The 26,641-nt window shown below is 32.9% G+C and overlaps 1 protein-coding gene across 1 annotated transcript in view; it reads left to right on the forward strand.

Moving 5' to 3' along the window:
* The window catches only part of GRIK2 (glutamate ionotropic receptor kainate type subunit 2), a 346,262-nt gene that overhangs the window by 196,582 nt on the left and 123,039 nt on the right, over positions 1-26,641 (forward strand). Inside the window, exons 10-11 of the mRNA XM_042881979.1 lie at positions 6,159-6,365; positions 20,093-20,316. Of these exons, the coding sequence (XP_042737913.1) occupies positions 6,159-6,365; positions 20,093-20,316 (431 nt within the window). The remainder of the gene's footprint in view (positions 1-6,158; positions 6,366-20,092; positions 20,317-26,641) is intronic.

Here is a 26,641-nt window from a genome sequence, read left to right on the forward strand (position 1 = left end):
TTCCTATTGAAAAAAAGTTCAAGATGCTGCCCTCAGTAGGTAAGGTGATGTGCACTGTCTTTTGGAATAGGAAGTAGGTGATCCTTATGGATTTCTTGGAAACTGAATAGGCAATCAACTCTACTATATTGCGATGCTGACTAAGCTGAATGCTCAAACTTCCTGAGTCAGGCCAGAGAATAAGACAACCTTCCTCTTGCAACACAATAGTGCCACGTTCCCTACCATTTGGAAGATCATGACGCATATTACCAGTCTTGGCTGGACTGTCCCACCACATCACCTGTATAGTCATTTTAGGCATTTTTTGAATTCCAGATGTTCAGGCTGTTGAAAGATGAAGTGCGTGACATTTTCCTAGAAATGATGCAGTCATATATGTTGTGAAACAGTGGGTCTCTTCTGCTGGTGCAAATTTTTACAGGTGCAGAATACAGACTCTTGTCTACTGCTAGTGAAAATGCATAGCTAATGGTAGTGGCTACTGTGTAATGAGCTACAGAGCTGAGAATTTTTTCTGATAGTGTACTCTCAGTATCAGTTGTAGTTTCCATGGACTCAAATAGGAGGCATTAGTATCAGAACGACCTACATATAATGTATGAACAATAAATAAAAGTATTTGGTTAATGGCGGTCTTCTCTTAATGGTTGAAAATGGATGTAATGTTCTGGGAAAGCATAGCTTCCTGCTAGGTCTATGATCTTGATTCCATTTTTTTCTAACATTTTAATCTTCCACATGTCTTATCTTGGAATTTATATTTACTAATATTTTAATAACATATTTTTTCTACCTTATATCCTTTATAGACTTGATTAATTTCCTTTTTATTGTGTTGTTGAACAACTACTCATTTCTTTCTTTTCCACTGGACTAGGTTCTGATCAGATGTTTTCACAGATAATTGATTTTCTTTGCATTGAGATAAAGGCCACATAATCTAGATGTTTTTTTCAGCTGGGCACAAACAGCTTTTCATGAAACAAGACCACTTTGTATTATATCACTTGATTCAGCTGAATTTACTTTTACTTGTGTTCTTTCATTGGACTATAATGATCTCAGAAAAGAATTCTGTACCACTATTGTCTGCGATCTGTAAGGCTTCTACAGGATATTGCAGTTAAGTTAATTTGTTAGAAGACATGGGTAGCCTCAGTACAATGATCAAGTTCTCCTTTACATGGAGAAGCTAGCTAATTTCCTAGTGTTTTTTTTTTTTTTTTTTTTAACCATCCTTTTAAAATAGCATTATTATAACAAAAAACTAATGGTTTCTAAAACAGTATTTTGGTAACACATGGTATCTATTCTTGGTCTGTGGTGATTTGTCACAAATGCACCCAGTATAAATTTGAAGAAGCTAGATAAAAAATTTCTGTGCAACGCTGAATGTTTTCCGTTGGGCTGATTTTTTCCAAATTGTTCATCTGTGTTATACTGACTGAATGTGTACGGCAACCTGTGCACAAAAGATGTTTGCATTCTCCGGGTAACTGAAGCTTATGTATATGGAATTAGTAAAACTGAGCATTTCAGTTCATAGGACTGCTTCTTTCAAGTGCTATGTGGATACTTAGCACTAAATATAATACATTTGAAAATGTGTAATAAGCACTAGAGAGTGTTATCTGAATGCTAGAGATTTTGACAACTTACCTCTTGTGAAGAATCAATTTTCTAGTGGTTTCCTTTAGTTATTTTTCTCAAATGTCTTATTTTTAAATGAAGTAGTTTTTTAAAGCCTTTCCTTGCAGAGAAAATGGAAATCAAAATGGAATATAACCAGTTAAAACAAAACTACTGTTGAATTTTCTAATTAAACCTGATAGTTGATGATAGGGATATATATTGAAAGCTGAAGCAGTATATTGCATATTTCTGACAAAGGAATAGTGTTGCTTGTTGGCAGTAAAATAGCACCCATTCCATTTCTTGCTTTTCTTAGAAAAAAAATATTTATAGTAAATACTATTAAGGAGATCATCTAATTGTGAAACAAAAGTATGAATATATATGTGAACCTTTGAGTATATGTTATTTAGACTCCATTTTTTCTTGCTTAAGGATTATAAATATCTGTGATTTAAATCTTGTGACAAAATTCTAGTTTAACTAGCCTCCCAATTTCAACTAATGATAATGGTAACAAGACTTTATTTGACTATAACTCTTTCATTGGTCTTGTTACAACCAGCGTTATCTTTTTCTTTTTAATGTATTTTTTTATGTATAACTTAATTTGAGTTGCATACACCACTTTTACAGTATTTTTCTTTAGATTTTCCTAGATTTTAGAGCCCTTATTTACATAAAAGAATAATAATATTTTGTGTCTTTATAATAAAACGGTGATCAAAAAGAATTCCCAGTGCTGGGAAGTACTTGAGTGCACCTTTTACAAGTGGAAAAACACTGTATTATATTTATGGAAGCTCTGTTGCTTAGTAGTCCAAGAACACACACACACACACACACACACACACACACACACACACACACACATATATATATACACACACACACATATATATATATTCTATTTCAAATTACAGCAAAACTATTTCTTAGTACGTATTGTGAAATAAATCACATGGTGTCCAACTGTGGCCAAATTTATTTTGAATGTTTCTAGAGTGCTTTTTTCTTTTTCCCCCTTTCCCTTGTCCTTTATGAAGAAGATAATGAATTCTTCATTACAAGTGCATTTACAGACATTTCAAATCATTAATATTTTATTTCATTTCGTTAGAGAACAATCCCTCAGACTTTTCTATTTTTTCCTTTCAATTATTTTTGTGTTGATATTCTTGAATGTTATTTTCCATGTTCAATTTCACACATCAAAAATAATTTAAACTAGAGATAAGAATAATTTGGATGACAATAAATGTTTTTAAAATGCAGTTATTTACTCTCACTTTGATTGCTCTCATTTCAGGACAATCATCCTTGATAGAAAGTCACGATAGAATCCCTTTCTTATAGCCTAAATGAATTCAGAGTAGACACATTTTCTTTAAAAAGTGTCTCTGCATGAAGATTTATTTAAGAATCTTTCTTGGAGAAAATGTGTGCATTTGACAGTGCTTATTCAATGGCTTTTACTTCAAGCATTTCAAGCAGTAATAATGGTGTTATGGGGAAGTTGATTTTTGTTTATTTGTTGTTGGTGGTTTTTTTAATTAATTGAAGCCTGTCCACTTGAAAGAGTATGTTTATTCATAAATCTAAATTGCAATTGCTTAGATTTTAAAGGATATTTTTAAACATTATGCAAACAATTCTGACCAACTCACTTTATGGTGTAGTAAATTTCGGGGAGTCATGTTTTCAGGAACAAAGGATAGCATTAAATTTAGAACAAGACTAAATTAGTATAAAACAGTTGCTTGTCTTTGCAAATCACTTGGCTTAAATATTTTATCTCTAATGGTTTATAATTGTCCTTATGAAAGATTTTGGTAGAAGTGATAATTTGACAGAAAGCTATGATGATTGTATGTTTAGTGCTTTGATGTTTTCCTGGGTATACCTGACAATCAATTTTATAATATTTGTCTGTATGTAAATTCAACCTTGAAGAAATAAAGCGTATTTTTATGTGGAAAAAAACAAAGAAACGATTATGTTCAGTATTTAAAATGTACATTAAACATTGCAGAGATGGACCTGAGGAAACTTTGGGGTAATATATAAAAGAGCTATCACATGTGGTGCTTCCGACAAGAAATGAACACTGAATCCTATCAAAGCTAAGTGAGGAACTGTATTAAATTGCAAGTAAAATTCTGGCAGTGTAAGACTCTAAAAGGAACATCGAGAGCCACTAATTGAGGGCATAACATAGGAATTCCAACAATATTAAGCGGGTATTGTGGTAAATCATTGGTGAAACTTCTCATCAAAAGTTTTTCCATAACAAAATATTGTAATTATTTAATAGTAAAATAGTATCATAAGGACTATTGTAGTCCTCATCCAATGAAGTCAGAGAAAGAATAATAAAAGAAGACGAGATTGGAACCCTTAATTGTTGCAATACATATATATGTATTTAATGAAATGTAAAAATACAGAAATCAGGGTTTGTTGTAATGATGCTCTAGGAAAATATGAAGGAATGTATGGATGAGCTACGTGTCTCAGTGAAGGAAATCTGTCTGTCCTTACAGGATAAAGAAGACATAACAGCATGCACTGATGATTATACTACTTCTCTGATATCATACACATTTAAATTCTTCTCCGTGCAATACAGTGTTGCATGGAATGAGAGATAGAAGCAAAACTTCTGTTTAGTAGATTGATTTCAAATAGACTATGGGACGTGTGACTGTAAATATCTGAGCAATTCAGAGAACAGACGTCTAGGGTCTCTGTATATGAACATTCCAAGCTATCTAGGAACTTAATATTGTTCTGTTTGAGGCGGACATGTCTGAGATTTTTTACATCTTCAGGTATAAATCTTTGAATTTAAAGTTTGCGTAAATAATTTTATTCAATATTTCAATTTAATATTGGATAATATGTTTGAAGGAATTCCAGACGTTTTGAGAACTTCAAAACCACTGAACTGAACAGTTGATGTAGACAAATTTTAATTGTCAGAATTTAATTTATTAGATGATGAATGTTCTTTCTATAGCAGAGTTCCCCAGGTAGCTGTTTTCTTTGCCTTCTTTATATCTGTGTGTAATTAAGGTTATCTTTTTCTTTTAGCAACACAGTCCAAGCTCTTAGATAATCTACTGTGGCACTTAATTATGCCCATCATTATGAAGTTCCTCCTTATATCTGACCTGAATTTCTTTTGTTAAGATTTAAGGCCATTAGCAATTGTTCCATCTACAGAAAATAACTTCTCATATTCCAGTTTGCAACCACTTTGTATGTGTTGAATACTTTGATCACTCCCCAATGAATCCAATGTTCCTTAAGAGGAGCGAAAAATTCAACAGGGAAACAAACATCTTCTGAAGAAATTTCTTCTGAGAGTAAACGGTCTCCTTGCTTTCTTTGCATTCTGAGTAAAATCCTGCATACCAGCATTCTGGTTTTATATAGACAAAAAAGCTTAAATCATGGGTCACTTCAAGATACAGGTTTACATTGGAAATGCTGACAGATCCTTAGTAAAGCTGTCACATGCCTGTGGAATGAAGTGCCTTTAACCCCACTGAATGCTGATGTGGAGATTTAGGGCTCTATGAATTCTATTAAGTTACTCTGGAGAGTTCATTTGAAACTTGTATTTGGTGCAGTAATTGCATCTACTACCATTTTTCTTACCTTTGTTCTTATTTTTTTATTTTTGTATAAAATGGGAAAAACCTTTCTAATGCACAAGTACAGACTAAGTCATATATTGAACCTTTCACATATAACTTGAAGATTTGTAGTAAACCCAACCATTTATTTGGTTTATATTTTCCTTCAGCTTTGTATTTGAGGAAGATTACCCTAAATAAGGAGATGTTAAAGCCTTGCATTTTCCTAAATATTTCTTCCTATAATTATGAATATTCTGATGATTATTTTAAGTTATTTACTGCCATATTTCCACATCACTTTATGAGGAGAAGTCATATCATAGTCTAAATTATAAACATATATGAAAATAAACGTTTAAAGAAATTAAATTCAGTTTTCATGGAACATATGCCATATAATTGACTTTCTGAGTTAACTTTTTGTCTGTTTTTGCCACAGTATTAAAAATGGAAGCATATAAGTTGAAGCAGTAAGGCAGACTTTTTTTTCTCTCTTTGTGTGTTTTCTATGCTTCATCTATGAAACCACTGAGAAAACAATTAAGAGCTCATATCAAGAGAAATGTAAAAGCTGATTCTTAAAGCATTTGATTGATTTGGGATTTGAATTAAAATTTTATTCTTGTTCAGTTGTTAAATCACATTTTTATTGTGTTATGAGAGGCTTACTGTATTCATCCAAACAATGCATTTATTATTAATGCATTATGTAACTTGTTAATGAGACTTATAGGTAAAAGTTAAGAGAATTCTACTTTTCATTTAATTCTTTTTACAGGGAGGGTAATCATTATAGTATAATAATTTAGATAAGAAAGAATAAAAAAGGAAGATATGGGGGAGCATTCAATATTTGTTCTGTCTTTTCAAATTTTACAGGAAGAGCCATATGTAATGTTCAAGAAGTCAGATAAACCTTTGTATGGAAATGATCGGTTTGAAGGTTATTGCATTGACCTTCTCAGGGAGCTGTCTACTATCCTTGGATTTTCCTATGAGATTAGACTGGTGGAGGATGGAAAATATGGAGCCCAGGAGGATGCCAGTGGACAGTGGAATGGAATGGTTCGTGAATTAATTGATCATGTAAGTTAATTTTTGAGGCTTTCCACTATCCATTTAGATTTCAATATTATCTGTGCAAATTATAAAACATTGTACAGTAGGACCGTTTGAATAGTAGTGCCTTGGAGAATGTTTAAAAGATTAATGCAAGTAGATCCATGATTTTTCTTCTCCAAATTCTGTTTGTTAAACCAAGACTGTTCTACATCTTTATTTTATCAACAGTGTTTTATTTCTGCCAAGTGAGTTTTGCTCTTCCATGGCATATTTCCAAATAGTAGTCAGAACTCCTTTTGGTGAACAAATATCTGTTATTTTTATTTGTTTTTTATTAGTGACATAATATATATTTTCATTAATCCATAGCAGTCAGATCTCCTCTGATAGTGGATCTGAGACCCATAAATTATTTGATAAACACAGAAGAGCATATTTCTTGAAACTTCGGCAATTAAGTGCAAACAGTAAGATAGCAACATATACTGATGCAGTAAAGTAGTGAAATGTGTTTTAAAACAGGTACCACTACAATTACTTATATCAGACATTAGTTTGTGTCCTTTCAATGTTGGTCATGCCAGTTGAATTCAGCTTTTTAGACTCATTTTAGATTGTAAATTTTTTGAGAATTATGCTGTTTTGCCTTTTAGCATTTATCTGGGTGAATTACTTAATAGAGAGACATTTGACCAAAGAATTTAAGACAATACATGTTCTGCACATCAGTGTCACTCTAAATAGGTAGAATGGGAGATTATTTTATTGCTAATTCAAGTGTAACTTCCTAATGATGGCAGAAAGTGCATGGATAACTTGAAGATTAATTTTCACTAATCCTTTACTTAAGATTTCAGCGTATGAGCAGAACGTGTGCTAATCAAAATATTCCGTTTATTAAGAGGGCTTTCATCTTTCTACTTTACTTTTCTAGTAAATAATAATCTGGTAATTCTGTTGCAGCAGATGTTGATTATGTCTAGTTTCTAACTTTTAATATAAGTGTGTGAGAATATTATATTATCTTTAAATATGTGTATGTACTGTACCTCATGTACATGCATATAAACAGATATTTTGCTTGACTCTTTCCATCTCTATAAATGCACAAATTCACACATGCACAATGCATAGGCATACATAGTTGTTAGATTTGGTGGCTGTTAGATATTATCATCCGAAATAATTTTCTAATGATTAGGCTCAGTGGTGAGAAAATATTTCTTACGTAATTCTTTAGAGGCTCAGAAAAAAACTTATTTTGTAGTGAGTTATTATTCATCCCTAAAGCTTTCTTCAGCAAGCACTGGCGGAGCCTCCTAAACTTTTGTGAAGGTAATCTGAAAATGAAGCACTTTTAGGGATGTTGCAAGAGTGAGAGCTGCAGAACAGCTTTTCCAGTCCTTTCCTCTTGATAGCATAGAATGGAATGTGTTCATCTTTCTCCTTGCAAAAAATTAAACTTCGATTAAAGTGTATTTTGCCCTTTCAAATGCTGCTTACATATGAATAAAAATAGTTTAGATAAAATACTAAGTGCATTTTGGAAGATATAGTTTAACCTCCTGTATCATACCAAGATTAGGGTGTTGAGACATACTATGTATTACACTCCCATGCTATGCTGAACAAAAAACTCTTCAATTTCTAACTTTTTTTTTGGTCTTTGTGTGAATAGGTATTATATTGCAAATTTTCTTAAATTTTTAACTAAAAATTTTGACTTTTTTTTTTTTTTTGAAAATTAAGAAAAAATCAGTTTAATAATTTTAAATATTTTTACTAGTATGTCTCTAGACTGGACTTCCAATAGTTTCTTGATTTCCTAATAGTTAGAATATTCCTTCTAAATTTTATGTATTTTTATTTGTTCTTATCCTGCAATTTATTTGAAATACATGCATTATATTACTCATACATTTCTGTCATTTCTGCTCATCATTGCATATTATTGATATGTTTTATTAGTAAACAACACTTCTAACCTGAGTACTGATAGATAAGAATTTCGAGTATTCCAGATAGACAGTTACCACATTTGATGATTCAATTTTTTTGAGTCCTTTGCACATCAGCTTAGTTTTCATTTTCTATTCCTGTACAGAATATTTAATAAAGTGTCAAAAGTATTCTTTTATACAAAGTGAGATAATGAACTGATTTTTATTTAATTTTGATTAGTTTAAATACTTATCATATTTCATTAAAATGATTCAACATACATTTTTTAACCTAATTAAATAAAAAGACCAGAAAGTAAAGATGCAGTTATCAAAGTTGCAGTGTCTACATGCATTTACAAAATATGGTTAGAATTTATTTTGACCTTTTTGTTATATTTGAACCATCAGTCAGTTAATATTAGAAAGAATGGATAGCATGCCATAGTAAATATATTTACAAAGGTAGCTTGTAAAATTTGTAACTCAAGAAAAAAAATTATGTGTGTAGGAAGGAAGATTCAAAATTTATTAGATAAACTATTAGAGAAATAGAGGTGTATCATATTAAATGAGATAGTATGTGTAAATTATTTTTCACTGTAGAAAGCAGATACTGTTAAAGTATGTAATTTTACTTCTATTATACAGTCTGTTTTATAAATCCATAATTATTTCAAAACATTCTTATAATTGGGTTCTAAAACAAATAAATAACTGCTATGTTATACTTTCTAAGAGATATAAATGAAAGTTAAAATCCACTGGGAAGTAAAATGTTACTATAACACACCAATGAAAATAATCTTTCTTTTTTCCATGACTGTTAGAATGGTTCTTCTACAGTGCAAAGCTTTTGCATTGCAAATTGTCTTTAAGGCTTGCAGATCTTTTTTGATTCATAAATAGTTATATAAAAGGTCCAGCTTTTAAAGAATGACTACTCTTTTATTATATGTAAGAATTTAATGGGAACTTCCTTTCATTTCATAGAAGAGTAGAATTTTCAGCATGGAAGAAAGTAAGATTTATGCAGTTGGGCAATTGGAAAGCACTACTTAATTTGAATTAGCTTTAGACATAGACTTGAACTTCAGTATCATTTGTATTTTTTAAAATCAGTACCTTACACAGTAATAAATGTTTACATGTGAAATGGTTACAATTATAAAATTAGTAGCAGTGACAAACATATTAGTGGCCTTCTGTTTTCTCAATAACAAAATACTTTCTGATATTTATGTAACAGGTTTAAAATACTCCTGGAGACATCTTCTGACAATAACTTTTTATTTTGCTACTTTTTCCATCTGATTTCAAGTACTTATGTTATTGAAGGATAGATCCAAACCCTTTTTATTACTGTATGAAAGTTAATAAGAGCTTCAAATAGACAACTATACTGATTTTTTTTGGTTGGTTTTCATCTTTTTAAGATGAAGAAAAATCTATGCGAGTCAAGGAATTTAAGTTTCTTTCATTTCTTTTCTTCCTTCCCTTCCATAATTCAGTTTCATCACATTGGAGCATACTACTTCTCTTCACGTTCACAACAATCTCTGCCTAATAGAGCTTTGTTGGGAACCATTAAGGAGTTCTGTTGCCTCTTCTTCCTAATGATAGATGCAGTCTTCCTCCTTATAATTTTCATGCAAAAGATCTAGCAAACTTTCAGTACAATGCATGATGGTTTAGTCATTTATCTTCCTTCATTCATGAAAATCTCTTAAGTTTTGACAATATATTAAGAGGTTGCAGGAGAAAGAAAGACTGAGCATTTTGCCTTTTTACACCAACACTGTATGTTCTGGAAAATAAAGCCTGATTTACTGCTAGTGCTCTTAGGACACCATACCTACTTTTCAGCTTCATCATTTTATCAATGAACATACCGTACCTTGAGGCATTTCCAAAGCTATCTCTAACACTTAATCCCTGCTCTGTGAATTATCTTCAATTTTTTTACGAATGATTCTCCTAATTAATGTACGGACACTTAAGCATATGCTCCTAATTATTGAATGCTTTTATTAAACCATTTTCAAAATATTTCCCCACAGAGGATCACTGGATTAAATGTCTTCATTCAATTATTTTATTTTATTTTTGTCAAATGTAATGTTACATTACTTCTTCCTTCCTGCATTTCTCCGAACAATTTAGTTACTTTTTCCACAATATGCCCTGGATTTTCTCTAGATAATGTTCTGCTAGCTTTCATCATCTTGTTCAAATAATGAGAATATTTCACAAGGCAATCTAGTTATTACTGCAGAGGTAGAATATGAGCAGTGACTTTGAAAACTGGTTTTGCCTAAACTACCTGATGTTGGAAAATTCAGGTCTGTGCACAATTGTTTAGCTCTCTTCTTTTGTGTTGGCTACTTGTGACTGTAACTTGCTCTGAACATCAACATTCTGCTAAATCTTGAAAACTGAGAGACATTTTAGGTGTTTTCCTCTTTTTTTTTTTTTTTTTTTAGTTTCTCCATAGAAAATGCATTCAGATCTTGCCACATCTTCTGTAAAACTTGAAAAAACTTTTTTTTTTTTTTCTCACACGCATACAGCACTAACATCTTTCTTTTACATATTTGAATTTAGCAGCTACCCTGTTTCTTTTTCCTAGAGCATACTAATCTATTTCTGGAACTCTTATGGTCTTCTCTGGCTTGAGCATAACATTTCATATTTCATAACAATTCAAAGCTTCATTCATTTCATGAAGCTTTTGTCTAACTGTATTGAGTAAGTGCTGTTGCAAGTGCTTCCTATTACTTATTCCATTTTGAATCATGAGGCCATAATTAGACTTCCTTCATTTTTTTCGTGTGTGTTTTGCAGATTCTGCAGAAGTCATTATTAAAACTTTTTCACACTTCATCAGAGAATTTAACCCCCAGTCAAGAAAAAAATGTGGTTTTGTTTTTGTTTCCCAGGTTAAAATAGAAAAGGACAACTTATTAACTATAACTCTTCAGATCAAAATTCTTTTTTTCATTAGAAATTTCTCAGCAGGCATTTTTTAATCGATTCATTACATGATACGTTCCGTGATCCCAAGCATATCTATGTAGGGCAGCATATGTGAAACAGAATATTAATCATATTCTAGAGCAGTACATTCGACAGCAAATTGGATATGCAAGGTATCTCGGGCAGTAGACACAAAACAGTTTTCGTAGACCTTGGTTAGCTGGACTGCTCTTTAGACTGTATCATCTTTATTGATTAGACCTCCACTAGCTGCAGTGGGAGTTTAAACTTCTATGGATTGAGCAGTAACTTTTGAGGAATTTTTATTGTAGTACTTGACGAGAATTAAAAACAATTTTTTGATTAAATATTAAACTATTTAAAGACAGATGCATTGGATGGTGTTTTAATGCTGTAAGTGGATCTTATAGGAGACTGCAAAGGTACAATAGAAGTATGCCAGCACCAGCCATAGGAGTATTGGTATCAAGTGCCTTAACACAGTGTTTGGCCCCTGTCCAGTGCCAATTCTCTTCCCTGAAGTGGTCCCTGAGCATTCACATTCCAGGTTTCTTACAAGACAGTTTTTGCCCTTATCTCACCAACAAGGGAAATTTTACTCACTTGCATAAAGTATTCTGTCTCTCTTTCTACTTCCAGCCAATTTAACCTGTTCTTGCCCTCAGTGCCAAGTTGTTCAGTGGCCAAGAATTACCACTGATGAGTAATTACAATTTGAATTTCTCCTTTACAGCTGACACTTAAATTTCTGGTGCCACCTGAGCTTCCTTTAGATGTCTAGGACACCCACATAGTACCGTCATGTCTAAGACCTGTGACAGAGCAGCAGCTATAGGCAGGAGAATATCTTATAGCATGTTGCAAGTTCTAGTTCACTTCAAATAGAAGCAAAAATAAGTCCCAAGCTATCTGCCTTCTATAATACTATAATTGTTCAGTGCCCTTAATGTATTTCTGCACATGTATACAGAATCCTACAGAATGGCCAGGGTTGGAAGGGACCTCAAGGATCATAAATCTCCAACCCCCCATCACATGCAGAGCCACCAACCTCTACATTCAATACTAGACCAGGATGCCTTGGGCCCCATCCAATCTGGCCTTGAACACCTCCAGAGATTGGGCATCCACAACCTCTCTGGGGAGCCTGTTCTACCACCTCACCACTCTCTCTGTAAAGAATTTCCCCCTAAATGTCTCCTTCCTCAACTTAAAGCCATTTCCCCTTGTCCTGCAGTTATCAACCCTCTGCAGTTATCAAAGAGTTGATTCCCCTCCTCTTTGTAGTCTCCCTTTAGGTACTGAAAGGCTGCAATGAGGTCACCTCGCAGCCTTCTTTTGTCCAGGCTGAACAAGTCCAGATCCCTCAGCCTGTCATATACCTATTGTTCTAAGTATATATATCTTCCAGTACTTGTTGTTTGCATGCTTTCTTTTCCTCATTAAAACTGCATTTCATTTCTTTGTGAAATCTTGTCTGGAAGTCTATTGTATAATTTATTATGAATAATATGCCAGAAAATATTGCTTGTTCTTTTTCTGACTTTCAGTCTAATACACAATTTTAAGTGCCTTTTATTTACAGTGCCTTTTAACCAAAGTTGAATGAACAGCAAGCAAATGTATCCCCAACAAGCAACTAACAGTTTCTCTCGTTACTTGCTCTTCTGTTTTTCGCTTAAAACCAACTGAGTATATCCATAGTCTTACAGAACCTGTTTGCAAGTTCTCATCTTGAATATTTGAATTCATTAGTGTAGCTCAGTCAAGCACACCACATTGCTTAACACCTACTATTTAATTTTTATATGATTGTTTTTTTTCTCTTTTTAATGTTGAAACATAAAAAAATTGGTCTGCATGATCACGGAACCACTGAGAATAATAATTAGTTGCTACGCTCACAGGATGGCACTTAATTTGCAGGCTTTTCACTCTCTCCTAAAGGCTTTAAATTATATTCTTATGTGAAAATGTACAAACAGATTCTAACACAGAGTGAATATTATGCGGAAAAGAAATGCAAGCTTAAGATAGAGAGTTGTAGAAAGCACTGCAGAAATCTATGCAAAAATGCCAAAGAAAGAAAATAATATAAAATATAAAATGTAAGAAATATAAAATGTCAAAGAAAGAAATCCTAAGCCAAAAGCAGTGTAGTCAAATGTTAATTCAATGAAGAGCACAGAAGTGTGTGTATGAATTCCTTATTAACATTGAAGAAAGAGGTTTGTTGCTAAAATGACAGGGAAAAGTGCTAGAAAATAACATGAAGATTATTGTTTGCATGTATATGTCTGCTGAAGTGAAATATATGTGAAAGTTAGAATTCCCCAGTAGCAAAGTTAAGTTCCACTGAATTGTCCATGTTATTGGATAATTTTGTGTGTGCATATTTTTGTTCTCTTTCTCCTGTTCAAGAAAGGTTGGTCATTGGGTTTGGCCCCATTTAGTAGAAACTAAATTACCTGGAGAAAATTGATGAAACAAATTCTCTATTCAGATATGTATTTTTTCTCTAGTGAGAAAAATTCCATTTTTCATTACAAAGGTGATTTTTAAAGCTTATCATATTCATTCAGCTTATTTATTCTTGGGGCTGCTTCTACGATTTGTACTTGCATGTACAGAAAAGATCCGAATAAAGATCACCTGTACTGGGAAACTTGATTGGTACTGCATTTCCCACTCTTCCCTACTCTTCCTTGCCTGCTCAAATCTTGTTGTAAATTAACGGTTAAGGGCAATGTTTACAGGCTTGGTAGATCAGGGATTCAAATTCTGCTCTTAGCTCTTGTGAACACACTGTTGCTACTGCTTTGGTTTCCTTCATATGGAAGTGCAAACAGAAGGACTTTAAAAGATTTTTAGGGGATCTATGTAAATCAGCTACATAGATTCATGGAGAAAGTACAATAAAATTAACTTCTTGTACTGTTTCTGATAATGAAGGCTGAAAATAAATAAAATATTCATATGTTTATCTTTTCCTCATTTTCAAATCTTGAACTGAACTTTTCAGATAGGGTAGATAGAATTTGTGATGATGGTATTCCAGAGAACACCAGCTTTCAATAAAGTAGCATTTTCATCACAGAGTTTCAAGACATGTTGGGAGATGTGTCCCTGGGAATAGTGTCCGGAATACAATATCATGCACAACATTTGTGGAATTGAGAGGTGTTAACTCTGATCTATTATACTTGCAGTATGAAAGACGAGTTGTTTAGTACCAAAAATAAGTTCTCAACTATAAAAATCATTTTGTGTCTGAGGTATGATTGCTTCTATGTTAAAAGTAGAAGGTTCATTTATATGTATTTTGTTGAATTTATTTATAAATTTATTTATTTTTAATTAAGTGGACTAGTATTTTAAAATATTCTACACTGTTATTCTGAAATTATTAAAATTATTAAATATTATTATTAAAAATCTGAAATATTAAAAATTTTACAATATACAAATTTAATGTATTCTTAAAACTCATTGTAACTGATGATCTTTACTAGATATTTGGTAGTTCACCAGGTCAGAAAAATAATGAATTTCTTTCAAAATCTCAAGAGCAGCATTCAGAACCTGTCAGTACCATGTCTGAAGATTTTAAAGTTACTTTGAAAATGATCTTTCCAACCCTCAAGAGAACTACTGATTTAATAATTCTGAAATATAAAGAGAAAGCTATTGTAAGATTTACACTTCTATTATTTTTACAGCATAATAATAAGGAAAAAATGGGTCAGTTATGAAGTGCTATCATTGAAGCAGTATTATTGCTGTTCTCTTGGACTAACCCTGACAGTTGTTTTTTAAATCTGCATGAAGTTTGGAGTTTTGCTGACAAAGAAGCTCAGATTACAGTGGCAGCATGATTTCAAATGTCACTCAAATGTGCCGGAATAGACTGGAACCAGGCATTAGCAGGAAGTGCAGTTCTGTCCACCATATTCCAGGAACCAAGAAATAACACTTTTTAATTCTGAGCTTACACATCCTGTGTGTAACTTGATAAAGTGTTTTTTTCCAGAACATCTCTTCATTTATTTTCTTTATCAAATTATTAAAATTTATCAGGTAGAGATATCTGTAAGAAAATTGTCTTGCAGTGTAGTTTTACATTTTCTCTTTCCACTTAATTCCCCAATGTAAAATAATAATATAGAAATAAAATAATTGCAATAAATGCCATATCTTAATATTATTGTAATATTTGAGAAATTTACTGAAGACCACATTCGGTGTGACTTTCCTTAAGGGTGGAGACTACTCTCTGGCCAGTCTGCTCTAGTGTTTGACCATTCTTAGTTTTTTCTTATGTTTAAATGTAATATCCTGCATTTTAGTTTTGCCCACTGCCTTTTCTCCTTTCACTGGATACCACTGAGAGGATCCGTCTCTTTTTTTCTTTGTTTCCTCTACCCCACCAAGCTTTTATATTCATTTATCAGCGTCCCCTAAGCCATTTCTTCTCCAGGCTAAACTGTCTTAGCTCTCAATCTCTCCTTGTATGGCAAGTGTTCCAGTCTGTTATTCATCTCTGTAGCCTTATGTTGGTCTCAATGTAGTATACCCTGTCTCTCTCTAGGGAGTCTGGATCTCAACCAATCATGCTAGTGCCTTGCCAATGCCAAGTACTTAGCAAGGATGGCCTCCCTGAAATATAGGCCATGTTCTGTCTAATGAGGCATAGCTGATTAGCCTTACAGAAGATATACTGGTTCCTGAGTGGATACAGAATTTCATGCTTTCCTTATCTGAATATTACGAAGTTCCTGTCGGCTCACTTTTGCAGCCTATTGAGGTCCTTCTGAATAGCAGCATAATCCACTCATCTATCAACTATTCCTGCCAGTATTATCTGCAGACATACTAAAGGTCCATTTTGTCTTCTCATCCAGCTAATTATTGCAAATACTAAACAGTATTGGTGCTACTATTGAACCCTGGGATATATTGCTGGTGACTTTGCTACAGCTGAACTTCATATCTTCAATCAGTCCAACAGCTCAGACATTTTTCATTCTTTCTCACTGTCTATTTACTATTATTTTTTTCTTAGTATGACTTTCAAGATTTACTCTGTTACTTTCCCAGGAATAAAGTCAGTGCCGACCAGCCATTATTTCCCAAGACCCTCTTTTTTTGAAGAGTGATGTTGGTTTTCTTTCAGTCCTTAGGAGCTTCACCCCCACAAACTTTTGTAGATAGTTGAGGATGGCAAACATCCTCAGCTCCTTCAATACTTGTGAATATATTTCATGAGGTGTCCCATGGAATTCTGTGTGTGCAGTTTGTTTCTATGTTTGTTCACTTGTTCCTTCTCCACTCAGGAGTAAGTTTTCCTTGGTCCATACTTGCCCACAAATCTCAGGAAGCTGGGATTCCTGAAGACGAGTCTTCTTACAAGTAAAGGTTGAGGTGAAGCATAAATTGAACAACTTGACCTTCTTCACGTCCCTTGTCATCAAATCCCCTCCCTCATTTGGCACCAGTTCTATATCTTCTTTTGTGTTCCTGTGGCTGATTATGTACTTACAGGCCACTTCTTGCTCCAGACATTTCTCACCACATTTAACTCCAGATGTGCTTTGACTATTCTAGTCCTGCCTGTATGTTTAGTGTTGCTATATTACTCCTGATACACTTGTCCCTGCTTTCATATATGGTATTCTTCTTTCTTGTATGTAAGATTTGTCAGGAGCTCTTTATTCCTTCAGACAGGATCTGCATAGTGTGGTGTGAGAAAACCCATCACTTCATTCTTATTAAAGCTGATTGTTAATAAGTTTATACTAGTATCCTCAACCTAGACATTGGAATTGAACACACCCTCAAAAAGTCTGCAGATGATACCAAGTTAAGAGGTGCAATTGGTACTCTGGAGGAAAAGGATGCCATCCAGACAGATTTTGACAGGCTTAAGAGGTGGGCCCATGGAAAACTTTGTGATGTTCAGCAAGGCCAAGTGTAAATCCTGCATCTTGTCTAGGGCAATTCCACACATCAGTACAAACTGGGTGACGGATCAAGAGTTCTGCGTGACCTAGCAAGACATACTTGCAGCCCAGAAAGCCAACCAAATCGTTGGCTGCATTAAAAGAAGTATGAGCACAACAGAATGAGGGAGGTGATCCCTTTGCTCTTCCCTCATTAGATTTCACCTGGGGGACTGGGTTCTGAAGTACAAGAAAGATTTGGAACTGTTGAAGTGAATCCAAACGAGGGCCACATCATTCATCCCCAATTCTACCTGAGAAATTAACTCATATAATTCTCTTATTTGTATATCTCTATTGTAAAAGACTGTAGGAGATCCTCATAATGCTCTTCTAGAAACTATACTTCTTATTTCTCTTACATTCACTTATGATTGAAATATATGCCAAGATAATTGAGTATTTTGGAGGTAAAGTATGTCTAATAAGCAAAATGATTAAATTTTGCAACTTTATACTTTTTATGTCAGTCATTCTCACTGTATTTTGCATTTTGGGTAATGTTTATGTAGCTTCAGTTTTGTCATGAGTCAGGAAGAGATATGCCATTTACAGTCACTAGTAAACTAAATCCAAAAAATGCTAATACTAGATATGAAGCAATACACATATTTTGCAAAATAAATCTACATGTTAGCATGTTTTTACCATCTGTTTGACTTTAGAAAGCATACAACATTGTTATCCATTTGGACAGTGGAAGTGGTGTTATTAGAACTGTGAAGTTACAAGTTCTATGCAGAAGTCAGACTGACATAGATAGTTGCCATAATGAAAATGATTTTTATATTGAATTTACAGATCATTCTTTGAACTTAAGTTGCTGTGTGTGGATTAGTATAAGGATGAATGCGTTTTCTTCTGGGTTTTTTTTTACATTTTGTTTGTATTTTATCTGAAATTATGAATTCTGTCTTCATAGATATCACAATTATGTAGATAATTTGAAAGAAAGCATTATTTCCATTTCCTTATGCTCCTTTTGACATTGAATATATTGCCCCCATCTAATGCTTTTTATTTGTACCAATTTCAGTAAGTATAATTTTCAGGGAATCACTCTTACATGGTGTTTTCTGCAGTATCAGAAAATTATGTCAGTTGTTTGAGCTTCTAAATTGGTCTTGCTCTGAACGGGAAGTTGGATTAGGTGAACTCCAAATGTCTGTTCCAACATAAATTACTCCGTCATTATCTGAAAACAGCTTGTCATACGCTGTGTTCATACTGTACCTTAACCAAAACTTAGGAATTACTCTTAGCTAATATTTACAATTAATTTAAGGAGTTAGAGTTTAACCAGATAACTGATATATACAAATATTTTCTTCATACCATAGAGTGTACTATAGTGCCAGGCAAAAGCAATGTTACGTGGTTCCTCGCAATTTTTCTCAGATTGTGGAATTGTTAAGACAATATAGAACTGTGTGAAATGATGGTAGGATGACTGAGCATATTAAAAAAAAAGGATTATAATCAGAGACAAATATCTGGACATATAATCTGGTAGAAAGGTCTCCCCCCTCCCACATCTGTCGCTATTGCTGCCTACATTGATCATTCTGAATTCTGAAGATAATTCTAAGATAGCAGGGATCTGTATTTTGGATCTATGCCTCCTAGATTGGATTATCTGATTGTTTTGTTCCGTCTTATAAAAAATACATTGTTTATTCTAATGCTGTATTTCTTTTGGTGTCTGCAGTTTCCTTAGAGCTTTTTTTCCACTGGAGACTTGCAACAACTTACATTTACACAGCTTTGATACAGCTTTGATAGTCACGGGTTGAATTTCCAGCAGCATTTCCTAAAAGAAAGTATTTATTATTTGTAAAGGCTCAGTTCACGTTCTATGACTGAAATTCAGAACTGCAAATAGCAGTATTTTCTTTCTTTGGGTACCTATATCTTCTGACAATCTCTGGTGACTTGGCTTCAGACTCTGATACTTTTCTGTCAGTCTAATAATTTTATTTGTGTTTCTCAAACTTCTTTGTGTTGCTCTATAACTTTTAATCAAAATTAGTTTTATGTTTGCACTTCCCTGTTTTCTTTCTGCGTCATCTGGAATATCATCAGTAATATGCAAGCCATAAAAATTTAGCTGCTGTGAAATGAAGCCTTGCAAGTCTGCTTTGTACCTGCAAGTTCTGAATACCAATGAAAATGAAGTGCATGTGGTGTTTTTGACCACTGAAACCTGACTAAATTAAATGAATAGAGCCAACAGTTCCACATTTTCATACAGTAGTGCATTACTAGAGTAGATATAATGATGTGATAGGTGCTCATTAGGGCACTGAACTAGGCAATAACAAAAGGCAACATTTAAATACCCTAATATGTGGAATTGAGAGTGTTAAATAGCATATACAATATCAGGTGAACAAAAAAAAAGTACTAATGACGAATTTACACTACATACATGTAAAAACTTTTCAGTTGTAGAGCTTCTCACTTTAAAATAATCTTCATTTGTACTGTTATTTTTACATTAAAATGAACGAAACAAATCTTCCTTGTTCTCCATTCGCACAAGCATATTCACAACTCTGTCTCAATTACATCAGTTTCAAAAGAGCACAGCAAAAAAGTGATAAAGACAAATCTTGATACGTACATTTTGAGAAGTTGAAAAAGATGTAGAATAAATCTGCATTCCTAGTAATAGGTATAGTAGTGTTTAAAATTTCAGCCTTACTAGTGCAAGAACAAACATCTTCTTTGATGAACTTTCTGCAATCTGAATTTCTACTTCAACCTGTTTCTTCTGACTTGTATCCTGTTTCTCTTTTTGTATTTCTGTCAACAGAAAGCTGATCTTGCAGTTGCACCGTTGGCAATTACCTATGTTCGTGAGAAAGTCATCGACTTTTCCAAGCCGTTTATGACTCTTGGAATAAGTATTTTGTACCGCAAGCCCAATGGTACAAACCCGGGCGTCTTCTCCTTCCTGAATCCTCTCTCCCCTGATATCTGGATGTATATTCTGCTGGCTTACTTGGGTGTCAGTTGTGTGCTCTTTGTCATAGCCAGGTAACATGTCAACTTTTGTGATTTTTTTGGCAATTGTTATAATCTTTTTCTTACTAATAATTGTCAAAAGTCACAAAACTTTCTTACTTTCATACTCTTATATTTTAAGTTTGTGATGTACAGAAAAATAATTAATGATGAGGGTTCTCACTATTAATTTTTTGCACTGCCATTCTAAGTGTCCAGTTTGTTATGCCACCGAATCTTGAGGGTGCTAGTTAGGTTGTATCTTTTATTTACAAATTCAAAGACATTAGCAAGTTTATGTAATGTCTTTTCTCATTTGTGCTGTGTTTAGAAAGAAAGGGACCAACACATTTTATTTTGTTAGTATAATTTTGTTTGTTGCTGTCTTGTTTAATCTCAAATTCAGTACTTAGCTGCCCATGTCAATCCTTGATGTCCAAATTAGGCCACCACACGTTAAAAAACCAAATAAATTAATTGGTATAGATTAGTATCTTAGAAGTAGGGTAGCAGAATTAGTTTTTAACTGTAAGCTAGATAAACATTACATATGATTTAGAGTCCTAGATTGGAATATGTTAGGAAGCAAGTTTCCAGAGTTAAGGACCTCAATACAATTGCTAAATTATAAAGTTATTTTTAAAAAGCAATACTGGACTTTCTTGCCTTTTAACTACTTTTTATCTGTTTTCTTCAATATATATAAGCAGGAAGATATCTCTCATTGTCATAAATTCTCATTATATTTACATTTTCTTTGAAACTGACTTAAGATGCTCACAGAAATGTAAACTTGTACGTCATAACTTTGAGTCTTGCTGTGACAGAAAAAAAAACAATCAATCACCAGTTCCTAGGGGTGTGAAAGTAATATTTTTTTGCAGATTCCTCCCAGAAGTCACTTTTAAATATTTTTTTACTCACATAAATATAAACTATGCTGGCTTTTATCCCAAACTTACCTTTAATAAGATATTTCTTTTTTCTTCATTTTTTTTTTCTGCTTCTTTTTTTTTTTTTTTTTTTTTTTTCTGTTCCAATGATTTTTAGGAGCAAATGTTGCAAGTAGCGTAATTTTACTTCAACCTCAAGATTTCATTGTTTGATACACAATATTTCCCTTCATATTTTCCTCTCTCTGTTGTGGTTGATGTAATGGTTCTCCATCTTTCCTTGATGCTGTATGCTTCATTCCAGATAGGTTGTATTGTTTCTGTAGTAAAAGATGTAATATTTCTAGGAGTCATTTTATCAGTAATTTAGCAAGATCACTTGTATATGAAGTGCATGAGATATTGCAGCAACATAGATAACACTGAAACACATTCTGTAATGATTAGCTTTCTGTACTTTCCTTAGAAGTCTGCTTTGATGAGCCAGGTATACATTGAAAGTCCTTTGAAAGAACAATATATATTACTGGACTGTATAACCAAACTGTAAACTCATTTCTGAGGTGTTTCTGTAATACACATACATCTGAAAGCAGAGAATTTACTGTTGACCATAAATCACAAATATTGTGCCGGGAAACATCTCGTGCAAAATATTGATGAGTATGTCCAAAAGTTTTAACCCTACTGTTATCACTACAGAACATTTTCAGCATGATGCACAGTGTTTTTGTCATGCAGCTCTCAGTAAGTTTTATGGCTAAGTTCTTGCTCATGCTAAAAAAAAAATCTTGTTACATTCTGTAAGAAGGATGCACTTCTTTTAAACCTTTTTTAATTAAGGCATTCAGTCATATCTGTTTTTGTGACCAGCAATATAGAATCCTTGCATACTTGGAATCATTGTTTTTATTGTAAAGCCTTACCAAATAGATTTTATACTGAGCAGAGGAGTCTATTTTTGTATAAAATTGTATAAAAACCTTTTTTATATCAGCCCTCAGATTTTCAATACTTATGCTGCATGTTCAAATAGTCATAGCACATATTTAGAAATAAAAGATTTTGAATTTTGGATTTTGTAAGACCTCTTACAGGATTTTTTTTTATTTTATTTTTTTATTTTTTTTTTATTTTTTTTTTTTGTAGTGAAGAGCAACTTCTAAGATGGAATAGCATTTTCTAATACCATAGTTTACCATAGTTAAAATAGGGGGAAAAAAAAATGAGTTAAGAACTTAATCTCTTGTTGAATAATATTGAATAATAAAGACAGAAAAAGAAGAATTCAAAAGTTAAAGAACCTGTCGGTGATTCGATTTTCAAAATGTGTCTGTCATGTGAAGAGAGACAATGTTACCTGAAGTGTGATATTGAAGTGGATTTTGCAGCTTAGTTCTGTGTATGTATTTTCAGTATAGACTATAATTTTAGTGTTACACATTGATGTACTTTCAGTCCTGATTTTGTGGAACTGTTGGACTATATGCAACTAAATTAATAGATTTCATCTAGATGGTCTTATTAAGAACATTTTTACTTCATAACAATCCTGTCATAATGAGTGTTTAACTACCAGTGTTTCATAATAATTATTGTGTATTTCTTAATAAGTTTTATCTATGTTTGGACATTTAGTATGTCTTTTGTGGCATGATGTTCTGTAATTACATTTCATCAGAGTATTCAGTATAGAACACTTACTGTTAGACTTACATCCCTCTTTTTTATGTCAAATGTTTTGTGAGCACACCATGGTTTTATTATTTTATTATATCTTTCAAACAGTTCCAGAATGTAAGAGCTTGGTACATTGAAAGTAGAGAGCACAATTCTGTTTTGGTACTTGGAGATCATCTAATAGTTAGTGGTATGAGTCTATTTAGGGAAAGATGGAAATTATTAAGAGGTTCAAGAATATTTGAGAGAGAATTGCTGAAAGGCTTTCATCAAGTAAGTGTAGGTGTAAAAGAAAAAAAAAAAGTAATATACCTCTATATTAGTCTTTTCCTTTATCTGGAAGAGCATTGCTTTTTCCTTTCACTTTGAGAACTGAATGTAAAAAGCTGAAATTGTTACATATTCGTTGAGACAAAGAGCAAGGAGAGAGATATGTTTGTTAGCTAGGAGGCTTCTCTCAGTCATCTATGTGGAAATTATGGATCTTGCATTCTGAATGGGATTAACTATGTAGTATATGGTGTTTAATTGTCATTCCCAATTAGGCATTATGACTATGATTGCTCCACATATATGAAAACTTCATTTTGTGTTGTGATTACTGAGTGTAAGTAATTATGCTGGTTAGTCTCTAAAAGTTCTTCTGTTTGTGATACAGTCTGGTGACTGATAAACCTGGTCTCCCTGGCACTACGTTCATTACTTTTCTGGGAATTACAAAAGTCAAGTGGCATTATCCTTCTTGTGGCAACATTAACAGATCTGTTTCTGATGCTAGATAGCAATGTCTTTGTGTCACTTGTAGCAGTGCCTTGCATCATCTGACTTCTTGTTGAATTTCTATTCCAATATCTTTTTTTTTGCCTCTACATTTGCTTTTCATTTCTTTGATTCGAGATCCCAATTAAATTCACAGTTAGTGTATGATTAGAAGGAAAACTAGGGCTGGGGTGAAGCACACTAAGTCCTTTTTGGACATCTGTCAAGTGCACAACATCTTCTGCTCTGTATAATGAAAAATGTTGATTAGTATTTCCTATTCGTATTTGTCTGATGGTGCAATGAGTTGTTCCATTTCACAAGAAATGAGCTTATTTCATCAAAAGTAGATGACAGCTTCATAGACATATATATACTATATGCTTTTTTTTCTTTTTTCTTTTTCTTTTTCTTTTTTTTTTTTCTTTTTTTCTATTAGCCAGTATATACTACACAGTTGTTTCCTATTGCTGGCCTTCGCAAAGTCTGATGTATTGGTAACTGATGGTACTGCCCATTCTGCATAGATATGATGAAGAAAACAAGTTTCATATATTTTAAAAAAGCTATATATATTTGATTTAATTATTTGGTCTTCCAAACAATGACTTCTAAAGTCAAACAAATAATCTTCAGTTGGCATATGTTGTACCCTGATTTTTGGAGTCAATTATTTATGATTTTACACATCTATGTCTTTTGAATCTTTTCTGAAAACCCTGACTGAAGGACATTCTGGCTAAATATTTGTAGCCAATCATTTTCTACCTGATTTTCCAATTATTCCCTGAACATCTAAATATTCCTCTGTTTTGTCAGGTCTTTTTGCTGTGATCATGTCTGTGTGTCACAGTGAAGTTTACTCTTACGTGACCTGTCTTAATTCCTGGAAGAGAGACACATTATGTTTCACCTTTATGGATTAGCTATGAAACAAATAAACTACCCTGGATAAAATGCTCCACTAAATGAGATTTTATGTACCAAGCTCTCTGAAGTGAATCTATTGTGTAAATATTCTTACACTGTGTTCACAGCCTTAATTGCTAATATGGAATCATGAGTTATCATTTTAAAGGTCTTGATTCACTTATCAGTCTCACGTTCAGCCTGGTGGACTTCCTGCTTTTTCCTCCTTTCAGGATAATTATGCTATTCTACTTTCTGTTAGTTTCAGCTGTCAAAGCATTTATTATAAAATATTTTTTCATTTTCTTTTAAGCAGTGATAAAAGCACAGTGAACATTACTTCATCACCAAATTTTTCTCTTGTTTGTTGAAGTAAAACATAATAATAAATGACAAGAGCTTTAAAAATATCTCCACACATTTATCTTAATATTTTCTTTGTGCAGAAGCATAGGAATTCCATGCTTCTTCAGACTTGAGCAGATGCCTGAGCATTATGTCTCTCTAGAGTGCGTACATAACCTTTTACATCTCATCAGTCTTCATTTTTATTTCATATTTTTTGGCTAGCTGATTTCTGTCCTTGAGCTGGTCGGATTAATTTTCAAAGTATTCTTTTAAAACTATCTTGGTAGAAAGAAATTAATGGTAGAATGAGAGGGAACTCCTTTTTACTATGGAACTCTGGTTACTAGATTACTATGTCGATATTTATTCAAGGAGGAACTCAGCATATTTGCCCTTTATTCTTTACAACCATTATTCCTATGAGAATTTTATCTCCTGAGGCCTCTCTAAAGATCTACATCGTATGTTATGAAGTGTTTTCAGGAATGGATACATCATCCAAGTGACAACTTCAAAAATCCAGATGGCAACCCTGAAATTTGTTTCTTTTACTATCTTACAGAATTCAGTTTTGCCTCAATTGTAATGGGGATATCGTCAACTAGTCTATAAAATTATGTGTAGGCAAACATAAATGCATGCAAAAAAAGTACACATTCCTCAAAACTGTTCCATAGAATCATTTTAAATATTTTAATTTTGTTAAGCTAAACTGCAGTTTATGGCCCTTATTTTAATGCTTCCCAAATATTTGGTATAGTCTGCTTTTTTCACACAATTTCTCCAGTTGAAAAGCACATCCTTGTTAATGCTAAAGAGCACCTTTATTTTGAGCAGAGAGCAAGTTTGCCAGCCTCCAGAACACTAATTTTTTGTCAAGTGAAACAGGTAGAAACTGCATGAGAAATTTTTTTCTTATTTTTCATTTCTTTCTTTCTTTCTTTTTTTTTTTCTTGAGGGTTTTAAAGCTTCTTATTAACTAACATGTTTGTGTAGTTATGCAAAAACAAAAACAAAAACAAATCCTAATATTATTTCTTGAGGTTCTAAAACACTTCTTGTTTTCTGAAATTTTCTGAAAACTAAATTTCTCCTCCTCTACTTCAGACTATGAAAATTTTAAGTTCAGATTTCTGTAATTTAAATAGAATTGACCTTAAAGTAAAGAGGACATCTCAGTTGCATCTTAATTTTTTGCACTCATGAGGAAATTATTAAGTACACGTTTTTCGCTTAGAAAATGTAAGCAAGACTTGCATATGACATTCCAAATATGGTCAGTTATTTCTGCATATGACTTTTCACAGTATGTGGATGACAACTTTAAACTGATCAAGTAAAGCTCAGTGTGATGTGTGCCATCAGTGTCACCATAAACATACATAAACTGTAATAGTATTAATGTTAATTTTTTTGTGGTCAGCACATACCTTTTATTTTGTATCAAAATGCAAAATGTGTTGAAATTATAATGCTTATGGTTACGTCTAACTTGTTTTATATAATTATTTTGGGAAGTTATGACACAGATTGAAATTGATGGTATAGGATTTAAATGTTGTGAATGATGAAATATCATTGAAAGAAAGACGTGTAGCAACATGCTTTGCGTCTGAGAAAGAAAATGCAATCCCTTTAACCTCTACTGCAAGAGATTTATCTGGGTTCACTGCCAGTTTATTGAATAGTTAATATGTACATACACCACTCAGTATGGACTCCACTTCCTAACTCCTTAGGATTCTCTTGAATCAAGTTTGAATACTCTC

The sequence above is a fragment of the Lagopus leucura genome, unplaced genomic scaffold (assembly GCF_019238085.1).
Source record: "Lagopus leucura isolate 7727_CA_CO unplaced genomic scaffold, USGS_WTPT01 Super-Scaffold_73, whole genome shotgun sequence".
Taxonomy (NCBI): domain Eukaryota; kingdom Metazoa; phylum Chordata; class Aves; order Galliformes; family Phasianidae; genus Lagopus; species Lagopus leucura.